This window comes from Petromyzon marinus, chromosome 34 (assembly GCF_048934315.1).
Source record: "Petromyzon marinus isolate PM22_M1 ecotype Great Lakes invasive population chromosome 34, UKy_Petmar_22M1.pri1.0, whole genome shotgun sequence".
Classification (NCBI taxonomy): domain Eukaryota; kingdom Metazoa; phylum Chordata; class Hyperoartia; order Petromyzontiformes; family Petromyzontidae; genus Petromyzon; species Petromyzon marinus.
Window position 1 is genome coordinate 3,198,926 of NC_133700.1, and position 26,418 is coordinate 3,225,343.

Consider the following 26,418-nt stretch of genomic DNA (forward strand, 5'->3'; position numbering starts at 1 on the left):
GGGTCTGGCTGATGATCTCACCCAAAAAATGAAGGAGTGATCACTAAGGTTATTACCCAGAACACCAGTCAGTGTGAAATTGTGAGGGGCATTTGTCAATAGGACGTCAAGCAGAGATGACTGTCCCGGATTTTTTAGTTTGGGTCTTGTGGGGACATTTATTAATTGAAACAGATTAAATTCTTCTGAAAAATTTGTGGCCACAACTGGCGGGTTTAGCCAATTCCAATTTAGATCACCCACTAAAACTATTTCACCTTTAGGGAGGCCCCCAAAAAGCTGTCTGAGTGCAGATGCAGCTTCAATATCCTTACCACTAGGCGGTCGATAGCAGCACACTACCAATATCTGTTGATTATTTGGGAGAGTTATTTTGAGAGCCAGACCTTCAAAGCAACATTTTTTAAACAAGGAGTGAGCTAGTGAACATGCAATAGTGTTACGAATATAGATGGCAATTCCACCTCCTTTAGATCCTCGGTCAAGCCGAAAAAGGTTGTAGTTGTCAATCGCAATCTGCAAGTCATTGATGCAGGAGTGAGAAATGTTTCTGTTAGGCAAACAATGTCCGGGTCAAGATTTGCCACTTCTAGTTTTAGTTGACTTAATTTTATCACAAGCCCTCTGATGTTGACATGTAGAACACCAACACCTTTCCTGCCAGAAAAGCTACAGAATTATACGATTTCTTTTCATTTGGGCCAGGATGAAGCTCAATACCACCCAGAAATAAGAAAAGTAGAATTAATAGTTTGCACAAGTATTTTCTGTGAAAGGATGAAGAGCGGCAAACCTTGGACGAATAGCAGTAGCTCGCAGATGGTGTTATTTTTAAGAGCAGAATGAAGTTTGGAAGGAGTGCTGGTGAAGTAATGGGACAAAGATAGGGTTTAAAAGGATACAATGATGGAGTGTAGAAGTGTCTATGAGCTGTTTCATTAGCAGGTGTAGTGGCAAATCGAGCAACAAGTATGGACGCAAAGTAACGAGGGTAGCTGTTTGTAGAGTTGAGTGTGGCACTAGATATGGCCGGGAGGGACAGCAGTAGGATACACAGCAGGAGAATTGCGATCTCTAAAATATCCGGGGTATACACAGATTAACACACAAGCGGAATATAAAATATATATACTTGTAGGCCGAGCGCGAGAAAACGTCTTGCCGCACTCGTCACACATGCACGGCTTCTTGCCCATGTGCTAGGGTTGAACAGCGCCCCCCCCCCCCCCCAGACAGGGACAGCAGACTGGCTAGGCCACTCCAGGACCTTAATGTGCTTCTTCTTGAGCCACTCCTTTGTTGCCTTGGCCGTGTGTTTTGGGTCATTGTCATGCTGGAATACCCATCCACGACCCATTTTCAATGCCCTGGCTGAGGGAAGGAGGTTCTCACCCAAGATTTGACGGTACATGGCCCCGTCCATCGTCTCTTTGATGCGGTGAAGTTGTCCTGTCCCCTTAGCAGAAAAACACCCCCAAAGTATAATGTTTCCACCTCCATGTTTGACGGTGGGGATGGTGTACTTGGGGTCATAGGCAGCATTCCTCCTCCTCCAAACACGGCGAGTTGAGTTGATGCCAAAGAGCTCCATTTTGGTCTCATCTGACCACAACACTTTCACCCAGTTGTCCTCTGAATCATTCAGATGTTAATTGACAAGCGTCACACGGGCATGTATATGTGCTTTCTTGAGCAGGGGGACCTTGCGGGCGCTGCAGGATTTCAGTCCTTCACGGCGTAGTGTGTTACCAATTGTTTTCTTGGTGACAATGGTCCCAGCTGCCTTGAGATCATTGACAAGATCCTCCCGTGTAGTTCTGGGATGATTCCTCACCGTTCTCATGATCATTGCAACTCCACAAGGTGAGATCTTGCATGGAGCCCCAGGCCGAGGGAGATTGACAGCTCTTTTGTGTTTCTTCCATTTGCGAATAATCGCATCAACTGTTGTCACCTTCTCACCAAGCAGCTTGGAAATGGTCTTGTAGCCCATTCCAGCCTTGTGTAGGTCTACAATCGTGTCCCTGACATCCTTGGAGAGCTCTTTGGTCTTGGCCATGGTGGAGAGTTTGGAATCTGATTGATTGATTTTTTCTGTGGACAGATGTCTTTTATACAGGTAACAAGCTGAGATTAGGAGCACTCCCTTTAAGAGTGTGCTCCTAATCCCAGTTCGTTACCTGTATAAAAGACACCTGGGAGCCAGAAACCTTTCTGATTGAGAGGGGGTCGAATACTTACTTCCCTCATTAAAATGCAAATCAATTTATAACATTTTTGACATGCGTTTTTCTGGATTTTTGTTGTTGTTATTCTGTCTCTTACTGTTCAAATAAACCTACCATTAAAATTATAGACTGATCATTTCTTTGTCAGTGGGCAAACGTACAAAATCAGCAGGGGATCAAATACTTTTTTTCCCTCACTGTACACACCTTTAGCCGCTGCGCCACTCCAACCGTGCGTGGACAATCTGATTTGTGGTGATGGGGGAGCGGGGGCATCGTAACTATGGGGATGACCAAGAGCACGCCCGATGTTAACAGAGATGCGACTTCTCTCCATTACATGTTAACCTGTGGTACATTATAATAATGTCAATTATTTCACCAAGAAAGGGATGTTTGAACATTTCCATTCACGAGTGGTTTCATGGGGGAGGCAATCCGAGTAAGCAGGGTGGGGGGGGGGAATCATCATGCGTGCAAGGTGGGAAGTGCTCAACACGGCCATCGCGTGGCCACCTCGCAGCCCCCACACCCACAATGCCTGGAAAGCCCTGATGGTCACCCCATGCAAGCATGAACTGGGCTCAACTTTTCTTAGCTTTTTGAAATTTGGGTGTTTTTGTTGTTGTTGTTGTTGTTTTTAAATCACAATTGCTGAGCACAGGCCCATAGGTGTGTCGTGCCCAAGCGGCCAGCAGGAGACGGCACTGTGGAAGGCTTTGTGTGTTGTTTCAAGCATGGGTTTCTGACCTGCCCTGTTGTTCTGTTTTGGGGTTGGGTTTTTTTCGCTCGTCATTAACAGATTTGATTGTTTTTTTTTGGCATTAGCCAAGATAATGGGCCCCGTGGTGTGGATGTGGGGGACTCCACACGAAATGTTTTCAGAGACAGACTTTACAGCTGTGAGCATTGGTGACTAAACTGTGCTGATGAGTCCTGATAAGGATGAAGCCAGTCCACGATTGTCTATCACTGCATTGCTCCTGTCAGTGGGTCACATTTGATGGTGATCTAAGACGAGAAGACCACAATGCACTTGTTCAGGAAATACTGATGGTCTTTGCATATGCACAGAAGCAGTGTGCGTAATATGCATTTTTTTGTGTGTTGTTTGAAACTATTGAAGGTGTCATAGGTAAGTGTTCATACATTTCTTGAATTGAGTAAAGTTGTACGAACGTGGGAATAGAGACGATGGGAGTGAATTCCAAAGTTAAAGCATTGTGGGGAAATAACCATAAAGAGGAGTGTTGTGGCCATTAGTGTGGTTGTTGACCACAGAGTGGATGGGATGAAACAGCCAGTCTGTTGGACCGCGTCCTCAACACGATTGGGGAGATCAATGAGATTTGGTCATAATCTCGGACAGAAAGGCGGCTGTTTGGGGTGAGACTTCTCACAGAATAGTCTGCGCCGTTAAAACGTCGACCCCTGAACTCGCATATCCCTGCTCCCATTCGCAGCCATATCGCCAACTGCATTTATGAGGACCCTGTTTACTCATCCCCTATCATAACTCAACTCTGCAAGATTTTCCCACCCTCGTTCTAACGTTCAGTTTATGGAGTTGGGCAATAATTATATTAATAAAACATGTCCCGCGCTGCGTAAAAAATTACAGCTTCCCTTTTTACAGGGCTGTGCGAAACCACCAGCTGCTGGGACTTGGCTCGGGTGGGCACGGCCGGTGCTAGAGGGTCTCTGGAGTATGCCCTGGGTGGGTCCTGGGTCGGCCCTACACCACCCCTGTGGCACCATCCAAGTACAAAATCCTTAGCGGTGAATGACTGTTGTAGTGCCCCCCCCCCCCCACACACAGCAGTTTTACTGCCCCCCCCCACCCCAATCTGAGAGGAGGCTGGAGCCGGGGCTGGCTGGGTGCACTGGGCTGTGATGATTCGTGCATTTTGAATCGATTTTCGGGCTCAATATTGTCTAGAATTTGTGAAATGTAAAGTGTTTTAAACCAAGTCGCTCATGCAAAACAGGCAATGTATCGTGTGTCACAATAAAGGACGCTACTAATGCTGCTATGTTACGTGTAATGTGCAGCCCATTTTTCAAAACATTTCTGTATGAAAGCCTCCCCACGCAATGTCAGTAATGGTGGTTGTTTGACCTTACTTTCCCATGCTGTTCAATGTGGGATGGTGAATGGACCAGTTCAAATGTCACTCGCCACTGATGTTAGCTGTGATTATGCATGGAACTCGCGCTAACATTGAATTTATGCTAATCCTACGTCTGGACTAATGGAGTAAACAGAACTACACGAATGAGACAGATTAAATGAGAATATGAGAATATCAATGAGATGGTATATCGGACAAAAAGTATCCATTAGTGATGTGACTTGCGACCCTGAATCGTCATAATTCATTGAATCCCTGAGAATAGGTTGGACCAATAGGGTCCGGGTTGGAGCAGTGTTGCCAACTTAGCAATATTTTCTCTTGATCTTGTGACAAATCTAGCGAATTTCTGGGTCGAGGACATTATGCAGATTTGAGAATGATCCCACGTGTGCACCGAGGATCCTTTATCAGTTGGCAATTGTTAGTTTGCGATGTTTAACACTCAACAAATTGTGTCGTGACATTCATGACGGCTCTGGAAGGTCTGTCGAGTGACATCTAACCACTTTGTGAGGTTCGTTTGGAGACTTTCACGCTTCGAGGAGTTGGCACCAGTGGGATAGCGTGTGTGTGCGCGCGCTAATGGACCTTGCAGATCGAAGTCGGGGAAGTAGTCGGGGCAGTGCTGCACGGCGACATCCCCTGCCATGGTGTCTCCCCAGCAGAGCCAGCCATCCCACGTGCGATTGCAGTGTTTCCCTGTGGGCAGACGCAAAGACACTCCACTGCTACCACATGGAATGACTCCCCCAACGCAATGCAATTGCCAGTTGGCATGGTGTTGCGTTATTGCGTGGCTTCCAAGAAAACCGGAGCTGCCGCGGGGGAAATGATTAGCTGCGCACTGGACTTGAAATCCAGATGTTGCCGGTTTGATTCCATCTTCCGGCGCAACAGTTGATACAATGTAGCAAGTTTCTCCAACCCAGCTGTATGAATGGGCTCGCCACAGTCAAGTCGATAGGCAGGTCGGGTGCGGTGGGAGTAAAGTGTTGCTATGCCCACCTCTTCCAACACGTCCGGTCAGCGTGGAAGCATAGAACAAATATGCTTGAGAGTTGGCTCCAGTGGAGGCCTTTCCGTCAGTAGTTAAAATAGCGAGTAATTGCATGGCTGCAACTTTTACTTTTTATTTTTCCATAGGAAACTGCATGCCCAGAGCATGGCCGATGGACGCACAGTCAAGGCACGCGTTGAGTGCTCCGTTTTTGTTTTTGGCTCGTGTTGTTTTTCATTCAATGTTCTCAATTAAGAGGACACTACCATAGCCTGCAGCAGAGGAGGTTTAGCGAGATTGTCATGAGCCCTGGTGACAAGGAATTAAATGGGGCCTCCCCGCCCGATATCAACCTCCGTTCTTTGCAGCCCAGAGCCTGGGCCCCCTAAAACCCGCGGTCACCGGCGCAGTTGGACCGCCTGCACACACGACAGCAACGCCGCTTGCCCACGGCCCGCATTCGGGTATGCCAACGCGTGTCACGTGGTTGGCCCAAGCCATTTTAGCCCATTTCGCTGTGGGTGGCCCTGTGCACACGGGAGAGTGGTCGCGCTTTATAGAGACACAGTAACAAAACAAAAAAACGAGTCGTCATTCGCTTAAGAATTCCATTGGCATCTGCGTAAAAAGCACGCACACCTGTTGCTGTGGTGCTCTGAAATGCGACAAATGCATCTTGGGCCACGAAAGGAAAATGATTGAGAATTTGCCACAATGAGCATGATATAACAATAGCCTCTGATTGCAATTATGATGTCTTACAAGCACAACTTGAATACAGTGCGGTATTTACCAAACATAATTTGATTCGTATTCTTATAATAATGAGCAGAGGGATCCCCATTGCTCTCCAAGGGAACACAGACAAATGTCATTAACATACTCTGCTCACAATCCTCCTGTACTCGGAGCATTCAAAGTAATCTGCCTTTTGAATGTAATAAAATGGCAAGATACTATATTGCGAGTGTTTTTTTTTATTCTATAGGATTTAAGAATATTCCAGTCAAATAATGTAATTAATAGGAGCACAAATTGAAAAAGGTTACAGAGATTGAACCGTGGTCAGTTTTCTGTACAGTAAAACCTTGGATTGCGAGTAACTTGGTCTGCGAGTGTTTTGCAAGACGAGCAAATTTTTAAAATAAATATTAATTTGATAAACGAGCGAGGTCTTGCAATACGAGTAGTACGTATACGCTTTGTCTGCCGAGCGTCACGTGATCACAACTGATATACGAGTACTTTGGATTACAAGCACGTTTCTGGAAAGAATTATGCTCGCAATCCAAGGTTTTCTGTATTTGTTACTCCCACCTCTTCGGTGTCACTATTATGTCTTCCCAACTTCTTCTTTTCACCATTTCAATTAAATGTTAATTTGTTACATGGAAAATCCCGTTTAGCCAGTTACCCGGCTAGTTTTAGCCCACAGCCACGAACAATAGAGGCACAGATTATGTTCAATAGTCGCGTGATTTTTTTTTGCTATTCATATTTATTGCAACGTAACAAGCGCTCCACGTCGCCTCTGTCTCGGTCAGTGTGCCTCCAGTATTTTTAGTGCAGACTGTAGACCCTGGAGCAACAAGAACCCTGGCCTGAGGGGCTCGAGCATTGCCTGTAAGGCCCCCCCAAAGGCGACTCAAACAACTCCCCTCGCATCCACGCTCCGAGAAATAAACCACAAGCGAGAGCGACGAGCTCCCGTGCCCAGAAAAACGATGGCCGTTGGCGGTGGTCTCTGGCTGTTCAGCAGGGTTTATTGTCGCCGATGTCCGATCCCCCTCCTTCACATCCTACTGATCTGATATCCTGACCGTGAAGAAAATTAAGTGGGCTTGGGTCCAGTGAGGAAGGGATGATTGACCGGTGGTCAAACTAACGTCAAAATGGCAGCCATTTGCGTGAAACGCGCCCGAGAGAATGTCCACTGCAGAGACAGCGGCTGAATCGGCTCGCGTAGGGTGCTAAGTAGATTGCTACATTGCGGGACTGTAAGAGACGACCGTTTCAGGAGGCCCTTATCCAGCAGCGGAACGATCATGGCTGACGATTGTATTGCTGTCGCCACGAGGTGTGGCTTCACCAACATTGCGATGTGCGTCATCCTGGGTGCCACGCCCACCGAGCCGCTAGCCCCATCTACACAGCGAGTGACCTCGTCCTGACATTGACCCCATCCACTGCTCAGGTAGCCCCGCCAACTAATTGGGTAGCCCCTACCCTTTTCCCGCATTACGAGTCAAGCACCAGGCCAGATCGGTTTTTTTTTTCCACAGCAGACAAAATCTCTCTTTTTTCTCTGCCGCAAATACTTCGCTGGAAACGAGGACTGTCCCGGTCAAACCAGGGCGTTTGGTGGCTTTAAATCCACAGCGGTGCCGCCGTTCTTGATTGCGTATGAAGGCTCCGTAGTACCAGACGGGCCCGGGTAATAATGGGGCTAAAGAGTAGTGCCAAAGTGCCTTTGGCCATATAAGCTATGGCCTGGGCACCACGGCGTTCTGCCGCAGGCCAGCTCGCATCGCTCCTGAGCGCTGATTTACGCTGCATAAAGACGGCGCTGTTTGTTTAAAAGGTTGTGTATGCGTCATAGCTGGTGGTTAATCTGGCAGTGAAACCGATTTTCGGTGACAGAGTGTAGTGACAAGTCAGGTTGGAACTTTATCCTTGTTGAAGGTACGTGACACCGCTTACAAACTAAATGTCCCTCGTGTGCTGTGTTTGGACTTGCGTTGCCGTGCCTCTCCCCATCTCCAACTGCCACTATCACGGGTTTCCTTTCTTCCTATAAGGTACGAAACAAACCAGAACCGATCATAGACAGATGAATATGTCCGAAGGGGGGAGAACTTCATGTCTTGAGTGGTGCATTATTGCAGAGAAGGGATTATTGGTGTTAAGCACTACCACTACATTATTGTGGCCTTAATTATCATAACTCAGTTAAAAAGCTTTTAATGACAAATACGGTGAGATGAATGTGCGTGCTAAAATAATTCCTGGAATAACGTTCTGTAATGTTCAAGTTGATTTACCCAACTCACAATCATTGAGACTTTGAATGCCCCGGGGTCACTTGCAGATTTCCCAGCACAGCATCAATATCAACAAAACAACAATCCTTGCAAAATCAGGACAGGTGGAAGGTGTTTACTAGGGCCAGCTGTGTTACCCGGTAGCTAGCTATGTTTGATGGGGATAGCTGTGTTTCTAGATGTAGCTATGCAAACTCGCGGGTCGCTGTAGCCGTCTTTGCTGGGTTGGCTGTGTGTCTGTGGTGTGGCTGTGTTACTTGGGTAGCCGTGGTGTGTTTGTGGTGTGGCTGGTTCAAGTTTCATTTTGATTAACCAGGTGAGAACTCAAGTAATCAAGATAGTACCATTTTCAAGAGGGACCTGGAGCCTTACTTTGCTGGTCGGGGGCGATGATTGCTAAGTGTAATCCAAATTGAGTAATTTGCAGTGTAATTTTCGAATGTGCCATATTTGGACCCAGACACCTGGACTCTCTCTGAATGACGTGAGGGGATCTTTCAACGTCCACAGTGAAGCAGACGGCGCGTTAGAATGATTATGGTTATTATCCCTGCAGGAATAATCAGGGCAGCCACTGGATTCTTGCCGTTACGATTTGCAACAATCGGTTAATGCACTACCGCTGGGCCGCATCACCGCCCATAAGAGTCGGCTGGCCATCGAACAAAGACGGTCACTACATCACGAACTTTCGGATGTGCCTCTGCGGCCGTCTGGAATGCTCTTCCTTCCGATATTCGGAAGCCACTTTTAAATGTAGATATTTTTCTAAAACTGCATTTTCTTTTGACTTTGTTATCCTTCCCCGCACCTCCGATTAGCGCGGTTGGCAATGTACGTTGCAAAAGAAGTTCAATATACGTGCATACATACGGGTGGCACGTGTGAGTGGGGGACTGACCCGTGCCACTGTAGGGCGGCTCCAGCAGCATCCTCTTGTTGCACTCGTACTGCATCTTGGAAATCCGCTGCGTGTTGAGGTGCTTGGCAGGGGGCCGTGGCGTCGGTGAGGGCGGCGTCTTTATGACCTCTCCAGCCGTGCCGCTCGCCAAAATCTCCATCGACTGTCGTTGTTACGGAATTACACAGCTCAGCTAGGCATCACGAACGCGGTTATTCCTCACAGAAAGAGAAAGACGAAGCGGCAGAGCTCGACCCAGCATATTTAATTTTAGTCGTTGGCGTGGGGATGGCTGACCTGCAAATGTCACCGTTGCCTCTGGGCCTTGTAGGGCTTCTCCTAGTGGTGGTAATAGCCCATTGGGGGCCAGAAATAATTTGTAGACCCTCCCCCCACCCTCCTTATCAATGTATAAAAACCTCGTGAAATTAAAAGACATATAGATGTGGTGAGATAAGAGAAATGTATACAAAAATATAGGTGGGGTGAGATGAGAAAATATTGACTTTTCTAAGTTAATTCGCATGTTATTTACGAGGAGCTGAATTTCAGATGGTATTTGATGCACCCCATTATTTCATGAATCTGGAGTCTCATGGACTAATTGGGCCCATACACTTTGGCTTGGTTCTCTTATGCCTAGCTCCACCACAGACGTCTCTATAACTGTGCACCCACTGAAACCTCTCATTACTAATTGCCAATTATCCGAGCTGCTCGCCCAATAAATTGTTGGATGAAGTCACTACCACGGCTAGACTCTGAGTACTGGAGGTCCTGTAGATCATGGTCTGGAATTTGGTGGGGTCCATCTAGGGGCCAGCTCAACATTTAACTCTGACCTCTGATGCTGAGATACTGGCCCTGGATCTGGGATCCTGACCGTGACTGTAGCTGAATCCAGATTCTGACTGGGTTTCGCTCCACTCTCGTTGTAACGATTTCACGATTTAAATGTTGTTGCAGCATCTAAATACAAAGTTTCTCAAGATGCTGGACAGAACATTTCGCACAAACAGGAAATACAAATAAACAGAAACGGTTAAAGCGTGTAACAGCATAACGGTTACGAAGCCAACATTTTTACCGAATGCAGCGTCTCCACTCATAAGCCCCCATCGCAAGCTACGGTTACGACCTCCGAGGTACAAACACCAGGACATATCATGGGAAGAAGAGTACAGTATAGTATCACGCGTTGTCTTGAGTGGTGTAGTTTTGCCTAAGTGACATAAACTGGGTGAAATGTCCCGGAAAAGCTGACATATTTCCCAATGCAGCTCCCGCAAAAAAAAAAATTAGGACAACCCTTGGTAAAAACCAGAACAGGTGGCAACCCCGTAGCAGCAAGCACTCAGGAGCCATGTGGCGCTCCGCAGGTCACCTCCACGCTGCCTCGACGCGACCCCAGGCCACCCGGTATGTGGTACAGGAAGTCAAACTGCTGCTCTCGTTGCCCTCACGTGTTCCACCAACACGCAACTCAACGATTGTCCGCGTGTTTGTGGGGGGGGGGGGGAGCGGTCATGCAACGGTAAGGGGCCGTCGTTAAATGACGTCACGCGATTTTGGACGATTTTTGACCCCCCCCCCTTGTCACACGGCGTCACAAAAAGTCAGACCCCCCCCCCTCAAATATGACGTCACAAAGCTCTGCTCCACCCCCCCCCCCAAAAGCATATTTCCATTTTGAAACATAAAACATGCTTCAAATCGCTTTAAACTATTGTCATTGTAGTGCGTATTTAATGTGGCGCTACACTCTCATGTTGTAGGAGAAAACATTTATTAAAGAGTTAATATGATTAAGTAAAACGTGTTGCCTATATTTATCTAAAGTTGCGCATTTTAATGTGACGTCGCATTTCTCAAACTCCCCCCCCCCCTCCATCGTCACACATCCTCACAAATGTCTGACCCCCCACCCCCCTAGGTGCGTGACGTCATTTATGGACGGCCCCTTAGCGCGCTGCGCTACGGACCCGGCGACCCGAGTTCGATTCCTGCTCACGACCAATAACAGTGGCGAATATTTGAATCGGTCCGGGGGCCTCCCCTAGGTCGACTCAGCCTCAACTGAGTACCTGGTGCGGTGTTTAAACATCGCCACTAGGGAGACCCCCCCCCCCCCCCTCGTGTGCCGTGCCGGCCTTCGTGTGTGCTCGTTAACAACACTTGCCCCAACAGTCTGTTAAGGACCAGTTTAACACGTAGGCTTTCGCGACCAATATTATTCATAATAAAGGTTCTTGGGTTAGATCGCGTTTATTTATAAATGTGTCGTAACCCTCCACCACCCGACACGGCCAATCAGCAAAAAAAGTGTCACGTTGACAAAGACAAATAATTCACTACTTCAGCCCACCGGTGTGTTGAAGAGTTAATCCACATTTACAGTTTGAGTACGACGTTTCGCTGGTAAATACTTCCAGCATCATCGGGCAATTCGAATTGCCCGATGATGCTGGAATTGCCCGATGATGCTGGAAGTATTTACCAGCGAAACGTCGTACTCAAACTGTAAATGTGGATTAACTCTTCAACACACCGGTGGGCTGAAGTAGTGAATTATTTGTCTTTGTCAACGTGACACTTTTTTTGCTGATTGGCCGTGTCGGGTGGTGGAGGGTTACGACACATTTATAAATAAACGCGATCTAACCCAAGAACCTTTATTATGAGTCTGTTAAGGCTATACTGGGGCCTTTGTCTTTTCGTCTTCCTGAGAGCCTAAGAGCCCAGCATGTGTACGAACCCATTCATCCTAAAACATGATTCACCGTGGCATCTTGTTTTCATAATGCACGTCGAATCGCCCGGCAACGGGTTCAGTCTGCTGAATCGTGTGATCACTGATCAGAGAAAGAAGGCACTGTGTGGCTGGGTGATGCATGCTGGTGGTGTGTGGCCGTGACATTGTACATCGACGTTAGTCGAGAACCAAAACCCACGCCAGTAACAACTCCACTTCTTCAATATCCCTGTGACGAACAGTCATTGCCCAGAAACGCTTCCGATTGCACGTACATCTAAACAGTATTTCCTGAATGGGAACTGTTCTTGACGGATTTTGAGCTTTTTTGCAATTAGCGCGTATGCACCATCACGGGGAGAAATACATCTTTATTTAGAGCCCCAACGAGAGCCAGGCAGGAGTCTCTTTTGAAAGGCAGATATGCCAACTTCGGCAACACAGTATCAGCCTGACACTATTGATTCTGTCCAGTGGCGTTGATGCGGTTACGCGTTCTCTGGTGTGAAACTGGTGAGACTAGGCCCTGAAGAAGGCTGACTCTGGTGTAGGCCAATCAGTTTCAAGGGCGATGCATTTATAATTATCAGAACGTGTTTGTTTGCATGTTCACCACAAGTGCGTGTGGTTAACGCAGTAAACTTGATTCCATACAATAGGCATTTATTTGGTGTTTGAACACACTAACACCTGCTGTTTTATTGCCAGAAAAGCTAAAATCTATTCTTTTTCATACGTTGAATACTGGCAAAAAAGGTCAAATTTTGCATTCATATGTTGTACACATTCAAATCGCATCGTGATACTCAGAAGTAGAGCTTACAATTTAAAGTAAGACACGACGTTGGATTGAGGTATGGGTTCAAAGCCCTCCCAAATTACGTTGTCCAAATAAATACGCAAATCGCTTTTCATTTCATAATCGACTTCGGAAGGATTGCATCTCAAAGGCGCCACGCAGGCCTCTCTCTCACGTGCGTACAAGGGACATCGGTGAGTCCACGTGGCATGTACCCCGAGAACGTCGCGAAGGAATGATGACACTCGTCTTCATTTGAGAGCGTTCAAATTAGTAAACGCGCGCATCGATGCAGAAGCACGCCGTCCACTAATTTGTTCCATGGGTGTTTTGGGAACGTGTGATTTGGGTCCAGGCGTTTGGGAATATGTAATTGGGAACGTGATTGGGAACAAGTGAATGGGAACAGGCATGCAACCCCTGAAAGTGAATGAATTAATACATACATCAATGTACATGTTCTGTAGCTTTGTTTGCAATAACCGTCAAAGGGAATGTACTGGGTGTATTATGTACATCTCTATCCCATCTAAAACGATACGATTCGAGGTAGGAATGTAATGAACGATCTTTCCTGTGGCAATCTTTTGAATTGTCACGTGTCATGGTCACGATTTAAGAATACATTTTTCTATTGTAGTGAACGCCAGTGCCTATAGTGTGTCTGAAGGGGGTTACGTGAGCCCCACCAACTCAAAACATAGGCGCCCTGAAGGGCATGAGATGTTTGCACGCGCAATTCAATGCGTGTGTCGGCACCTCACTCGTATTAATTCACGGATCGATTAAAGTGATGCAGTCACTGCCAAAGTGATATTTTCAAGGGGAGGTATTGGACAAACAATGTGAAAGAATCCCCAGCATGTTGACTACAATCATAGTACGCATGTCGTGAGCCACGATCAATCCACTGACGGACGATGGCTATCCCAAAAAACCGTTATTATCGTGCATATCATCTGTCGTGTTTACTCCACGAGTGGAGTTGGCCAAACATCCCAATGCAGGATCCTCCTGAATACGTCTCAATGTTGATGCTCCTTTTGCAGACCTTTGTCAACCCACTGCTGGACTGAGGTCTACTGCCCCACGCTGTGCCGTGGTGGCAGCTGCGGAAATAGTCGCCCATTGATGCTTTAGTTATTTAGTAAAAAAAATTTTTGACTTAAAGCTTTCGTGACTGCAGGAATTAATATTCTTTGGGTCTTTCGGTAAAGTCACGTAGATAGGTTCAAATTAATGAAAATAAAATAAACAAAAAACTCACGACGTTTCGATCGCAGCACAAGCGGTCGTCATCAGGCGGAGAGAAAAGGGAGGGGGGGGGTAAGGCTCGAACGCCATTGTTTATAAAGGTTTAAAAGTGGGCGTAGCCCAAGTGTCAGAACGGAGTGGGCGGGGCACAAGAGTCTAGGTCAGCAGTGGATAGAGCAAGCTATAGAGATGGTGTACTAGAGGTAGTCTAGGCCAGCAGTTGATAGAGCAAGCTATAGCCAGTAGTCTAGGCCAGCAGTGGATAGAGCGGGGCTCCTCACATCAGCTCTCTCCCCGGCGGTTGCAGGCGGAATGAGTGGAGCAGGTTGCGTGAGGGGCTAAACACTTGGTGAGCATCGGAGAGTGTTAAAAATGGAAACATTACAGCAGTTACGACTTAAACTGGTTGATAATGTCCTTCCAGTGATTGCCGTGTTTGTAGCTGTCATCTCGGTTGAAATTGTGTCTATATTTGTAAAAATGGATGGCTTCATGAACGAATCTTTGTTGATACCCAGTGGGCTTGCAAAGTACCTTCGTCTGAGAGAAATCAATTTCGTGTGAGCCCACCGCATTAAAACAATGATCAGCCACGGCCGAAGTGTTCGTCCTGCCGTGTTTCATATCTGCCTTATGTTCACTAACACGGTCCGATACATGTCGCTTAGTTTCCCCGATGTAACTACTGCCACAGATACAGCTTAGTTTGTAGACGCCAGGGTATTGCAGATAGAATCAGATCACGAATTTTATGTACTGGATGTTATGTTTGCTCAAGATTTTGGAAATATTTTTGGTGACCCTTGCTATGTATGGCAAGGTGATGGTTTTGATCCTCAGATGGTTCTTTCCCAATGGTCGGGGTGATAGCTTTACGGATTGTGTGGTCCGAATATCCATTCATCTTGAGAGCTTGGTGCACGTTTTTCAGTTCACTGGCTAGGTGATGATGGTCGGGGATGGATGGTGGTGGGAATCAGATTTTAGGTAGGCATCCGTATGAGTTGCTTTCCTGTAGACAGTGTTTATTTAGCCATCTGGTCTCTGTTCGATTAGAACATCCAAAAATGATAGCTTGCCATCCTTTTCCACCTCCCTGGTGAATTTGATGGCTGGTTGTATGGAATTGATGTGGTTGAGGAATTGGTTCAGAGCTGGTTGGCCATGTAGCCAAATGACGAACGTGTCATCTACGTGCCTCTTCCACAAGGACAGACGTTGAGTGGATGCCTGGATGGCATCTGCCTCAAAATTTTCCATGAAAACATTGGCTCCAACCGGAGATAAGGGAGAGCATATTGTGGTGCCTTCAACTTGTTTGTAAAATGTTCCATTCCAGGTGAAGTATGTATTGGTGAGGTAGTGTTTAACAAGGGCCGGTACATCAGCATTCAATCCTTGTTGGACTAAATCTTCAATGATTACAATGGTGTCGGGCACAGGAACTTTGGTGAACAAATAAACTACAGTACATCGAAACTAACGAGCAAACCACCTGGAGGTAGTGAGATGTCCTTAATTAACGATACCAAGTGAGCTGAGTTAAGTACAGATGAGGTTGTCTTACCAGCGAATGGTTGCAAGGTCTCAGACAGAAACTGGGCCAGTTTGTAGTGGGTGAGTCAATGGAGGATTTTGGTAAGCCATACAATTAATGAAGCCGAGTCAGTGATGATGCTGTGGGTTTTTGTCACGAGGCTGTTGGTGGGATCTGTTTGATTTTTTTGTGTAGCTCCCATCATTAAGTAGGTCCTGAATTTTGTTATTGTACTGTATGTGGTTTTGTCCATGATGACTGTGGCATTGCCCTTGTCGGCTGAGAGGGTGACGATGTCATCCCTCTTTTTTAATTGAGATAGTTCAAAACGTTTATCCTTACTGATGTTGCTGGTTTGGTGTCTTACCTCTTGTACATCATGCCTATTGCATGCGCTATCCACTGCTGACCTAGACTACCACGAGTACACCACGCCTTTAGCTTGCTCTATCAACTGCTGGCCTAGACTACCTCTAGTACACCATGCCTACTGCATGTGCTATCCGCTGCTGGCCAAGGCTCCATCTCTATAGCTTTTGCTCTATCATGGCCTAGACTCCATCTCTATAGGATGCTCTATCCACTGCTGACCTAGACTCTTGTGCCCCGCCCACTCCGTTCTGACACATGGGCTATACCCACTTTTAAACCTTTATAAACAGTTGCGTTCGAGGCTTACCACCCCCCCCCCCTTTTCTCTCCACCTTATGACAACCGCTTGTGTTGCGATCGAAACGTCGTCAGTTTTTTGTTCATTTAATTTGTATTAATTTAAACCTATCTACGTGACTTTACCGAAAGACCCAATGAATGAGTAATTATCATGACATACCAATATATAATCACATTATTATTCATTTCGACCACTTAAATATTGCGGCTGAAACAATAGTATTTTCAGCTTGATTGTGATGTATGTTGAACTTATTTTGCACATAGCCAAATGCGCTAATCGAAGGTGCGGGGTAAGGACCACAAACTAAATACAAAAAGCAGTTGCAAAGAAATTAGTTTTCAATCTAGATTATTTAAAAGTGCATAGCTCCAGTAGCTTCCTAATATCGGAAGGAAGAGCGTTCCAGAAGGCCGCAGAAGCGCGTCTGAAAGAACGATGTAGTGGCCGTCTTTGTACGATGGCTAGCCAAAAGATTCGTCACAAGACTGCGTATGACCTGTACTGTACTTTAGTACTTCTATTCGTGCCGCGATGTCTACTTTTAAAATAAATACATAAAATGTATTAAGAGAGGCTTCTCTTGAAACAAGTGTGGTGCTATTACTTAATCGTGCAGCAATGATGACTAAATGAAATAACACATTTCCCACCATCGTTTCTACAATTTGTCGTGTTAACAAGCTCATTGGATTTTGATTTAAAGCTTTCGTGACTGCAGTAATTAATATTCTTAGCTCTTTCGGTAAAGTCACGTTGAAGGGAAACAATAAAATAACATATATTTTATTATTTTATTGTTTCCCTTCAACGTGACTTATTATTTTATTGTTTCCCTTCAACGTGACTTTACCGAAAGAGCTAAGAATAAGCTCATTGGAATGAAGCTGCTTGTAATCACCAGCGAAACGTCGAACTCAAATTGTAACTGTTGTGGGCTCACTCTCCAACACACCGGTGTGCTGTACTAGTAACGAATTGGCATGTTCAGTTTAGGTGACAAACCTTACTAATTGGCTGTGTCGGGTGGTCGTGGGTGAACGACACATTTATATTTACGCGATCTATCCCATAAAAAAACAACCTCTTATTATGAAGCTCGACATACCGAGTGAATATTGTCCGGTGCTCAGAACGCGGGGATCATTAAAGAGAGGCATTACAAATCGGCACCCTCTGTCAATCAAGCGAAGCGTGTCTCACCCATGCGGGTGCCGTGGTGTTAACGGTCATCACACCGGACGATCCGCCGGTTCCAGTCGCTGTCTCAGCACAGCAGCTGAAACAACGGGGCGAGTTTCCTGCCACTCCCCCGCCGCCGCCGCCGCCGCCTCCGTCAATACAGCGGTATGAATATGTTACACCCACAGTTAGATATTCGTCAGGTCTCGCGTGGTGAGGTACGCGTGGGAACTGCCGCTTCTTTTAAGACGTCTGGTCAGCGTGGAAGAGTAGGCCAAACATGCCTTCTCGAGCAGGGGCCGGAAACCAGAATAACAATAATTTTTATTTTTTCGAATTCCATTAACAAACAAAAAAACTCAACATTCCAAGGGCCGCAATGCATATGAATGCGAAGTGGTGGCCCTTAATAAATAACATTAGGAAGCACTTCCTTAAAGAGCCGCACGCGGCGACGGAGCCGTAGGTTGCCGACCCCTGCTCTCGAGGTAGATCTCCAGAGCGAGCTGCCGTAGCTGCTGCTGCTGCTATCCTTACGGCAGCAAATCGCGCCTAGCAGGCAATTGCAGGGCTGCGCCTTTGCCTCACAATCTCGCACGCACGGCGCTTGCCACCCTGTCGCTCTCCGCTGCGAGTGCCAGCGCAGAGTTGCCTTGTGGGCATGAGGCAAGGGCAGGTGCCAGACGTTTAGCATCTCAGTAAGCCCCTTTTCCTGCCTTGGGCACGGGGCGCCTCGCGAGATATTTCGAAGCCGCTGGGCGCTGTCGTTGCCCGCATGGCGCTGGCCCAGAGGTCCAACGCGGCGCTGGGAGCCCGGGGAGTTTGGTGAACGCGGCACCAACCTGTAAGTGGACGAGCAGGAGGAAGAATATCCACGGGGCGCTCGCCATAGCGTCGTGCCAGATGTTGCGCCGGCAGCTTCAATTAAAAAGCTCCGGCTTTACGAGACGGAAGTCTGCGGGAAAGAAACGAATAGTGATGATGATGATGATGGTAATAATGCGTCAAAATGCCTGAGATCAGAGCGGCTGCCTCCGTGATTTAAGAGATGAGAGCAACGATGAAGCCTCAGAAGTTCGCAGACGTGAGCCTCGTGCGGAAATAGTTTTTTTTTTTTACGATCAAATAATGTGGGTTCGTTTGGTGAGTGCATTGAAACCTTTCGAATTAAGGAAGCGAAAAACTACCAACGACGCTGATGCAAGTTCCTTCCGGTCACAGCAGACGTTTAAACACGAGTGCTTCGCTGAAATAAACGAAAGAGACCCGACACATTCTGCCCGCTGGCCAGAACTCGTGAGGGCACACACATGCGCCGGTGTCCGCGATGTTAATTGGGGGGGGGGGGGGGGGGAAACAAGCCTTGTTATGCAATCTTGTGGCGTCTGTTTTTAACCCGACGTTAATGGACGCAGCGGGCTCCGTGCCTGGCACGCTCGGGGCTCTGAGTGCTCGCCGTGGCGTCTGGGTGAACGACGCCGTTGTTTCTGCCACGTGGGAATTTCTGAGGCCGCGGGCAATCCCCTGCCACCGCCTTTTCACTTCTGCACCGAGCGAACGGATGCAGTGGGTGGGTGGCATGGTCTGGGAAGTGAGATTCTTGCCGCCTTGAAGATTTGGGGGGGGGGGGGTGGGGAGCGTGTGAGAGAGTCGGGGGTGGTGATGGGGGTCATTGAAGGGATGGAGGTCCCAAGTGTTCCGTAAACTCTCTGCTGCTGTAGTCTTGGTTCTTTCGGTAAAGTCAGCACATAGAAGGGAAACAATAAAATAATAAAAATATAAAACAATACAATTCTCACGACGTTTCGACTGCAACACAAGCAATCATCATCGGGTGTGAAAACCACAGCACGAACATTTGAAAAAAGTGGCGTTTTTTTAACGTTAGCACCACGGAGAGCGATTTGACAGTTTGTTCAGATGGACGAGTCCATTTATGTTCGGTAAAGAGGAGAAGGGAGACGAAAAATAATGGATGCGGTCTGAAAGCCACCGTAAGCGTGAACAATCAATTAAGACCCAAAATGGTTAATCAAATTCTTCCAATGATTGCTAAGCCAGAATCCATCTTTATACTCTTGGTTTTATTCGGTCAAGTCACGTAGATAAGATAAAACAAAATAAAAAGAAAATCACGACGTTTCGGAGGCAACACAAGCTTCCGTCTACACAGATCTTTTGCTGTGACTATTCCACCTGAAGACGGAAGCTTGTGTTGCCTCCGAAACGTCATGATTTTCTTTTAATTATGTTTTATTTAGTTTTATTTTATCCACGTGACTTGACCGAATAAAACCAAGAGTATGAATCCTTGCAGTCACGAAAGCTTCAAAAGTAGAATAGAATCCATCTTCTCGGTTGAAATTGTCTCTGTGTTTGTATATGTGGATAGCCTCATGAAGGAATCTCTCATGGTAGCCAGATGGCTTGCAAAGAACCTCTGTCTTGGAGAAGTCAATGTCACGTGAGCCTACTGAATTATAACAGTGATCTGCCACGGCCGAGGTGTTGGTCCTACCGTGTTTTATGTCTGCTTTGTGTTAACGAATGCGGTCCGAGACATGTCGTTTGGTTTCTCCAATGTAACTACTACCACAGAGGCAACTTAGTTTGTAGACGCCAGGGAACTGTATGTCCGGAATCACACCTTTTACAGATGGAACCAGATCACGGATTTATGTAATGTGTCCTTCTTCATGGTTGGAGTGATAGCTTTGCGGATTGTGTAGTCGGAGTAACCATTAGCCTTAAGAGCTTGGTGTACGTGCTTGAGTTCACTGGCTATGTGTTCCTGGTCGGATACGCATTTGGCTCTGTTGTGCAGAGTCTTGATGAGAGAATTCTTCTTGGATGGATGGTGGTGGGAATCCGGTTTCAGGTAAGCATCCGTATGGGTAGCTTTCCTGTAGACAGAGTGGCTCGTTGAACCAATCAGGTCTCTTTTTTATTAGGACATCCAAAAAAGGTAGCTTGCCATCTTTTTTCGACTTCCATGGCAAACCTGATGGCTGGGTGTGTGGAATTGATGTGGTCGAGGAATTGGTCTCGAGCAGGCCGGCCATGTTCTGTTTATCGACGACAGCCACGCAAGGACCCAGCAAAACAAAGGACACGCGAAACAGACCGCTCCAAAAAGTAAATAATAAATACTCGCCTATGGATTTGAAACCGAATTACAGGAGCCGATAATTTTAATTGGATAACTGCATTGTATGTGTGGGGGTGAGTGGGTGGGAGGGGGGTGCAGCATATTGGAAGGTCCCAGAGGTTCAGTGGGGGTGGGTGGGGGGGGCTTGCATCTTTTAAGATCCGTGCCGATTTGCTCTAATCTGGTATAATTAAACTTCCTCGTTTTTTTCGCTTTTTGCCTTAAATCACAGCAGCTTGGGAGATGAAGGGGGAGGGGGGGTGCTCATAGGAGTCGGGGGGGCGAAACCCTAACGGGGCCGCAGACTGTTGCTGTGGCTCTGCTTGTCGATGCCAGGATCCCGCCTCCGAGAATAATCTGTATAATTACGGCTGTTCTTTACGCCATAGCTGCTAGATTAGATCTAAAACTTGATAAATAATACCCACAAGGAGGCCCACATTCTGAGGATCATTATTTTGAGTGCTTGTTACGAAGCGGCCGTGGTCCGTGTTCCACGGAGAGAGCGGGCCAACAACAACAACAACGGATGAACTTTGGACTCCTTTTCGGAGGCATCGCTTTGTCGTTTCAACTGCACGTGCCGGAGTAGAGATATTAGAACAGCCCGCTTTAACTGCATTAATAGACGTACGCAATTGTAATGCTGATGAGAAAATAGCAGGAAGTATGTAAATAGATAATGAGGGGGTGGCGGGGGAGGGGGCGCGGTCGTTAAGTGAAATACAAACATCATCAAACAACCCTCGTCAAACAGGAATTTTCTATTAAACTAAACTCGTATATCAAGCAGCAGGTAAGAGCTGATTGTTCGAGCTATTCTGGCTGTCATTCTGCCCCTGTTCTATATCATGGCTGTTTCGTGCGAACTAACAATGTTTAAATTGACGTTCGTCCAATTCCTTACGTCACTCACGTCGCCGCTTCTTGATGTTCACGTGGGTGTCCCGCAGGGTTCTACCCCTCTTCTCCCACTTGTCAAGATGTGTGTTTTATTTTCGCCATCACTTCTGCGCTGGTGCCATTCCCATTGACTCCATGAACCCAAAATCACTCTCAGACTCCACGTCCTGCATGTCTTACCACGGTTTCTTCTCGCCTTTGTGTCGATTTTTTTTCCTCTCGCTAATTTTTTGTCATCAAAACCGAAGCCCCTCATAGGCCAAATGTTCACTCTAAGTAGACTCTAGTTTGAGAGTACACCTCCCAAACTTTGACAACTGGCAAAGAGCAAGCGAAACATTGTATTTGTCAGTGGCGCCAAACTCTTGCTCTCTTCCCACATGTCAACTCTGCAGGGCCTCATATCTCCAACTGCGCAACATACCCCGGGTCTGCCATTTCCTGACCCAGATGTGCCACTGAGACCATCGCCCACGCCTTCAATGTATTTTCACACGACTATTGCAACATTTTCCTCCACGAACTACTCCGTATTCTTCATTTCGAAACTACAGATGGTCATCCACGGCCTTGCCTCTTCCTACCTCTGCACGCACTCTACGACCTCTCATTTTACTCTGCTCCCCTACAAACACTCTCCACTCCGGCAACTAAAGTTTGTTTTTGTGGAAGCCCCGAGTCAACCGTTGACCAGTGAACAAGGTCGCTCATTCTCCTTTGCTTTCCCAAGAGTGTGGAACTCGCTCCTCCCAGTCATACAGATTGTCGCATCCCTGCCCCTATCCAGGTCCTGGTTGAATACCTCAAATGGACCCTGGCCTGTCTGCCTCTATAAAAGAATGTGCACTGTCTATCGAGATGTGTATTTATATTCTTTGGTTCTTTCGGTAAAGTCACGTAGGTGAAAACAATAAAATGAATTAAATCACGACGTTTCGATTGCAACACAAGCAATCGTCATCAGGTGTGACAACCACAGCAACACATTTTTTACTGAACTTCAGTACTTCAGTAAAAACTTCAGTAAAAAAATGTCTTGCTGTGGTTGTCACACCTGATGATGATTGCTTGTGTTGCAATCGAAACTTCGTGATTTTTTTTTCACCTACGTAACTTTACCGAAAGAACCAAAGAATATGGATCCTTGCAGTCACGAAAACTTTAAATCTAGAATGAATTTTGAGATGTGGGTGCATTAATATGCTATTTGCGTTCACATTGTATTGTGTGTTGGTGGATTGCTACAGTAATTGTAGAAGAAGAATCATCGCTATCATCACCTCAATTTTCCATCCATCGTCATGTATCATTTCCATCATAATGATATGTAATCATAAACATCACGTGCATTCATCACGATCGTCATTAGGACCACTGCCATCGTTGACAATAGTCGTGATCATCATCGCTATCTTCATTTTATTTTTCAGCTTCAAATTTGTCTTCATCATCATCGACATGAACATCAAGTAATGCTAAGCCATATTTTACTAAGTCATACATTTGCTAAGCCACAAACTCCAGCTCGCTCTAGAATTCCACAAACGCATCGAAATATATTCCTGCATTAATCGACTGTAAATGCCTCTTTTTTTTCAAAAGAGAACCGATCAAATAAGGAGATCGTAAGAGCAAACAGTTTTCAGTGAAACAATTAAAACTCCCATCTAAACACCATAAACGACAAACTTCACAAGAGCAAAAAACGTATCCTCGAGTGCAACAAATGAACACACAGTTACGCAGCATGACATCACGTGCCACAATGCAAGAGGTTATATAATGTACAATGCAACACAAATTGCTTTTCTTTGAATTCAAGTTAAATCAATCCACGACAATCGCCCTCGAAAGTAATATCCGATGTAAAATCTGTTCACCGTGGAGAATACGGATCGCGATATGCCACGAGTGGCTTCGTCATCACCACCTTCTCGATGTCGTCTTGTGAGTGTGAATCACCAGGCGCCTTCGAGAGCACGGCTCGGGGGTGACGGGTAGAGAACGATTTTTTAGAAATCTGATGCATCTGTGAGCTTCTCTTCGCATTGTATCCCTGCTTTGGAAACTCGTGGCTTTGTAGCGTGGATATAACTTATGGCTTTCATTAAATTGAGCCTTGGGGCACTTACAAAGGCAAACGTGTGACGTAAAGGTGCAGCCCCGCAATGTCTCACTCAAGTCACTGCTGGAGGAGAGGCCTCCACTAGACGGAGCTCTAGGGAGCCCCTCCACAGGGTAGTTGGTCTACTCTTCCACAGTATTGCTTGAGTATGTTACATCATCCAAATTCATTTGGAAATAAAAAAATTTAAATCGTACACTGATAAAGTACATTTAAAATGTTTAGTAGAGGCAAACCAATAGATTGCCTCATGTGCAGCTTTAATCTTTCAAGTCATCAGCATGGCCACCCTTTACTACTGTGACTTAACCTTGGAGTCGAACAAGTGGCGAAGCCCTGTGGCAGAATTCAACATTTTTTCAAAGGATCTGACAGTAAAGAGTTCTGTGCCTTCATCGAGTCGGCAACGCTGCTGGAACCCTGAATGAGTGTCTCAGGCGGGGAAGATCTGTCGGTTCAGTCGCTTTCTGCGGCTCACCCGTCGCTCAGAATCATCAAAGCGCCCACCCCGCGAGTGTTCAATGCCCTCCCTTCTCTCACGTCGCTGAAATCTTACTCCGAGGGCATTATGGTAATTGGACCGGTGCTGAATGTCTGTATCGCTAATTGAGGAAGTCAAGGTTAAATATGAATGAGACAATTTGGAGCTGGTCATTGCGCTGACGTGCTGTACATTTTATCTTTGGCCAGGCTCCCGCAGGATGTAAACAAGAGCACTTACTGTATATAAACCACTTAGCCATTCACTGTGGCCAATAAAACCGATGTATGCCAATAAAACCGATGTATCTGCTCCCACAACAGGAGGACGCATCTTGTCTCTCCTTTCAACAAATCATGACGGCAATAAAACATTGCCCTAATGATGCCTGCAGGGTTTTTGATGGATCCCATTATGCAGAACGGGAGGAGGAGGAGGAGGATTCAAGTTGTAGTTTTTAATATCGCGCAGCATCTCTCGGCACATTGTATTGTTGGTTGTCATCACGGGGCGCGGGGATTGTTGCGTGGGATGGAATAAAGCTTTGCGAGGGGCCCCTGTGGGAGTTTGTGAAAACCCTCCCGGCGATATCGCGGCTCGATAACAATCGCAGGGCAATCGCGGGAGGTCGCTTATGTCACGGAAAGGAAATTTGAGCACAAATACCAGCCCCCCCCCCACCCCATCCCACACGCACACAGGCACGCTCGTTAAATCCACAGGATATTTGTCAGAGTGGAGCTGTGAACTTGGCTTACCTGAGTTCGATTCCTGGCCACGACTATCCAAACTGGTCCTGGCCACGACTATCCAAACTGGTCCATGGTTCTTTCCCTGCACAAACTCACACTAACCAGTGCGGTGAAGTATGATCAAACCAACCCCCCATGACCGACAGGCCCTTCATCTAGCAATGGGATGACAGAGGTCTGTAAATAAATATTACAGGCATTTACAAATATTATTATATAACTGCGTGTAGCAGGCGATGGAGAACTGGGCGGAGAGAAGACATGGATTGGGTAACCGCTAACTTGACAATCCAGTGGAAAGTCTGAAATATATCCTCAATTCTTCACTTAGGACAACTAAATTATTTCCTTCGTGATGAATGGTGCTGGGCCGTTTTAGGGCACAAGCGGCAGGGGGTACGTGTGAGAATATTAACATTAATTCGAGGTGGTACAGCATCGTGATTTGGTGAAATTCCACGATTCAAAGGATCGATTCTCTATTTTTTTACGTCAATTCTTCTATTTTTATTTAATTAGGTAAAGCCCCGCTGAGCTATATAGTTTTTTTCACAAATAACCTGGTCACAAATGATGACTCAACGAAGTGGCTTATCACGCGGAAATGTATAGCAGCCCAACAATCTAAACACCATGTTTCTAAATGTGGAGGGAAAAACGCGACCACGGGGAAACATACAAACTCCAAATATCCAGGAGCTGGGATCGAACCCACGACCTCATGTGTACCAGCCGAGGGAGTTAACAACTCACCACCCTGGCAACCCCTTTGGTGGCTGTGCAGAGATCTTGTGAACCCATCACATACAACATAAACAAATAACAATACATCGATTCTTACATACATCATTCAACGAATGTAGTTCATAAAAAAATATGTAAATGTATTAATCAATTGATGCATCAATACACCTATAATATGAAGGCTGTGCATATGAGACATCACTCTTTTAAAATTATGCTAACTATAGCATGATAATTCTGGACATAGGCGAATGTATTCAGTTACATGCGTCGCCCGTAAACGACGAGGCTTCAGCAAAAAAACACTAGCGCTGGGTATGAACGGTTCATCTGCCCCAATCCGTTTTCACCATCGCAGTTCAGGAATAAGTCGAAGTATTTTTTTATGTCGCTCTTGGTCGACGATGGATATGTTTCGCTGATCGCAAATGCATCCAGTGGTTGGTGGCTGCACCTGCCTGTGATCGAGCGATGCCAATTGTCGCACGTGGGTGTCTCTGGCCCGAGCAATCGCACTGGCGCCCGGCCTACATATATATACACCTCTGGTGGGAAATGTACCCATGCCAAAAGTATAGAACGGCACAGGACGTGACACAGCTACGCGTCTCGAAAAGTTATTTGGGAAGGGTAAATAAATGAAGCGTCAGAATAGATTAACATGGTGTACATTATTATTACTTTATTTAAAAGAACGAGCGGTGGGAATGGGCTGATGAAATTCCTGAGTTTCACGCTGGTGACATCGTGGCGGCGATGCTGTTAT

The 26,418-nt window shown here is 46.4% G+C and overlaps 1 protein-coding gene across 1 annotated transcript in view; it reads right to left on the reverse strand.

The window, feature by feature from the left end:
- The window catches only part of LOC116948589 (calcitonin gene-related peptide type 1 receptor-like), a 54,775-nt gene that overhangs the window by 23,863 nt on the left and 4,494 nt on the right, over positions 1 to 26,418 (reverse strand). Inside the window, exons 2-4 of the mRNA XM_032965401.2 lie at positions 18,342 to 18,454; positions 9,303 to 9,465; positions 4,952 to 5,062 (exon numbers count right to left, since the gene is read on the reverse strand). Coding sequence (XP_032821292.2) covers positions 4,952 to 5,062; positions 9,303 to 9,465; positions 18,342 to 18,389 — 322 coding nt within the window. The 5' untranslated portion in view covers positions 18,390 to 18,454. The remainder of the gene's footprint in view (positions 1 to 4,951; positions 5,063 to 9,302; positions 9,466 to 18,341; positions 18,455 to 26,418) is intronic.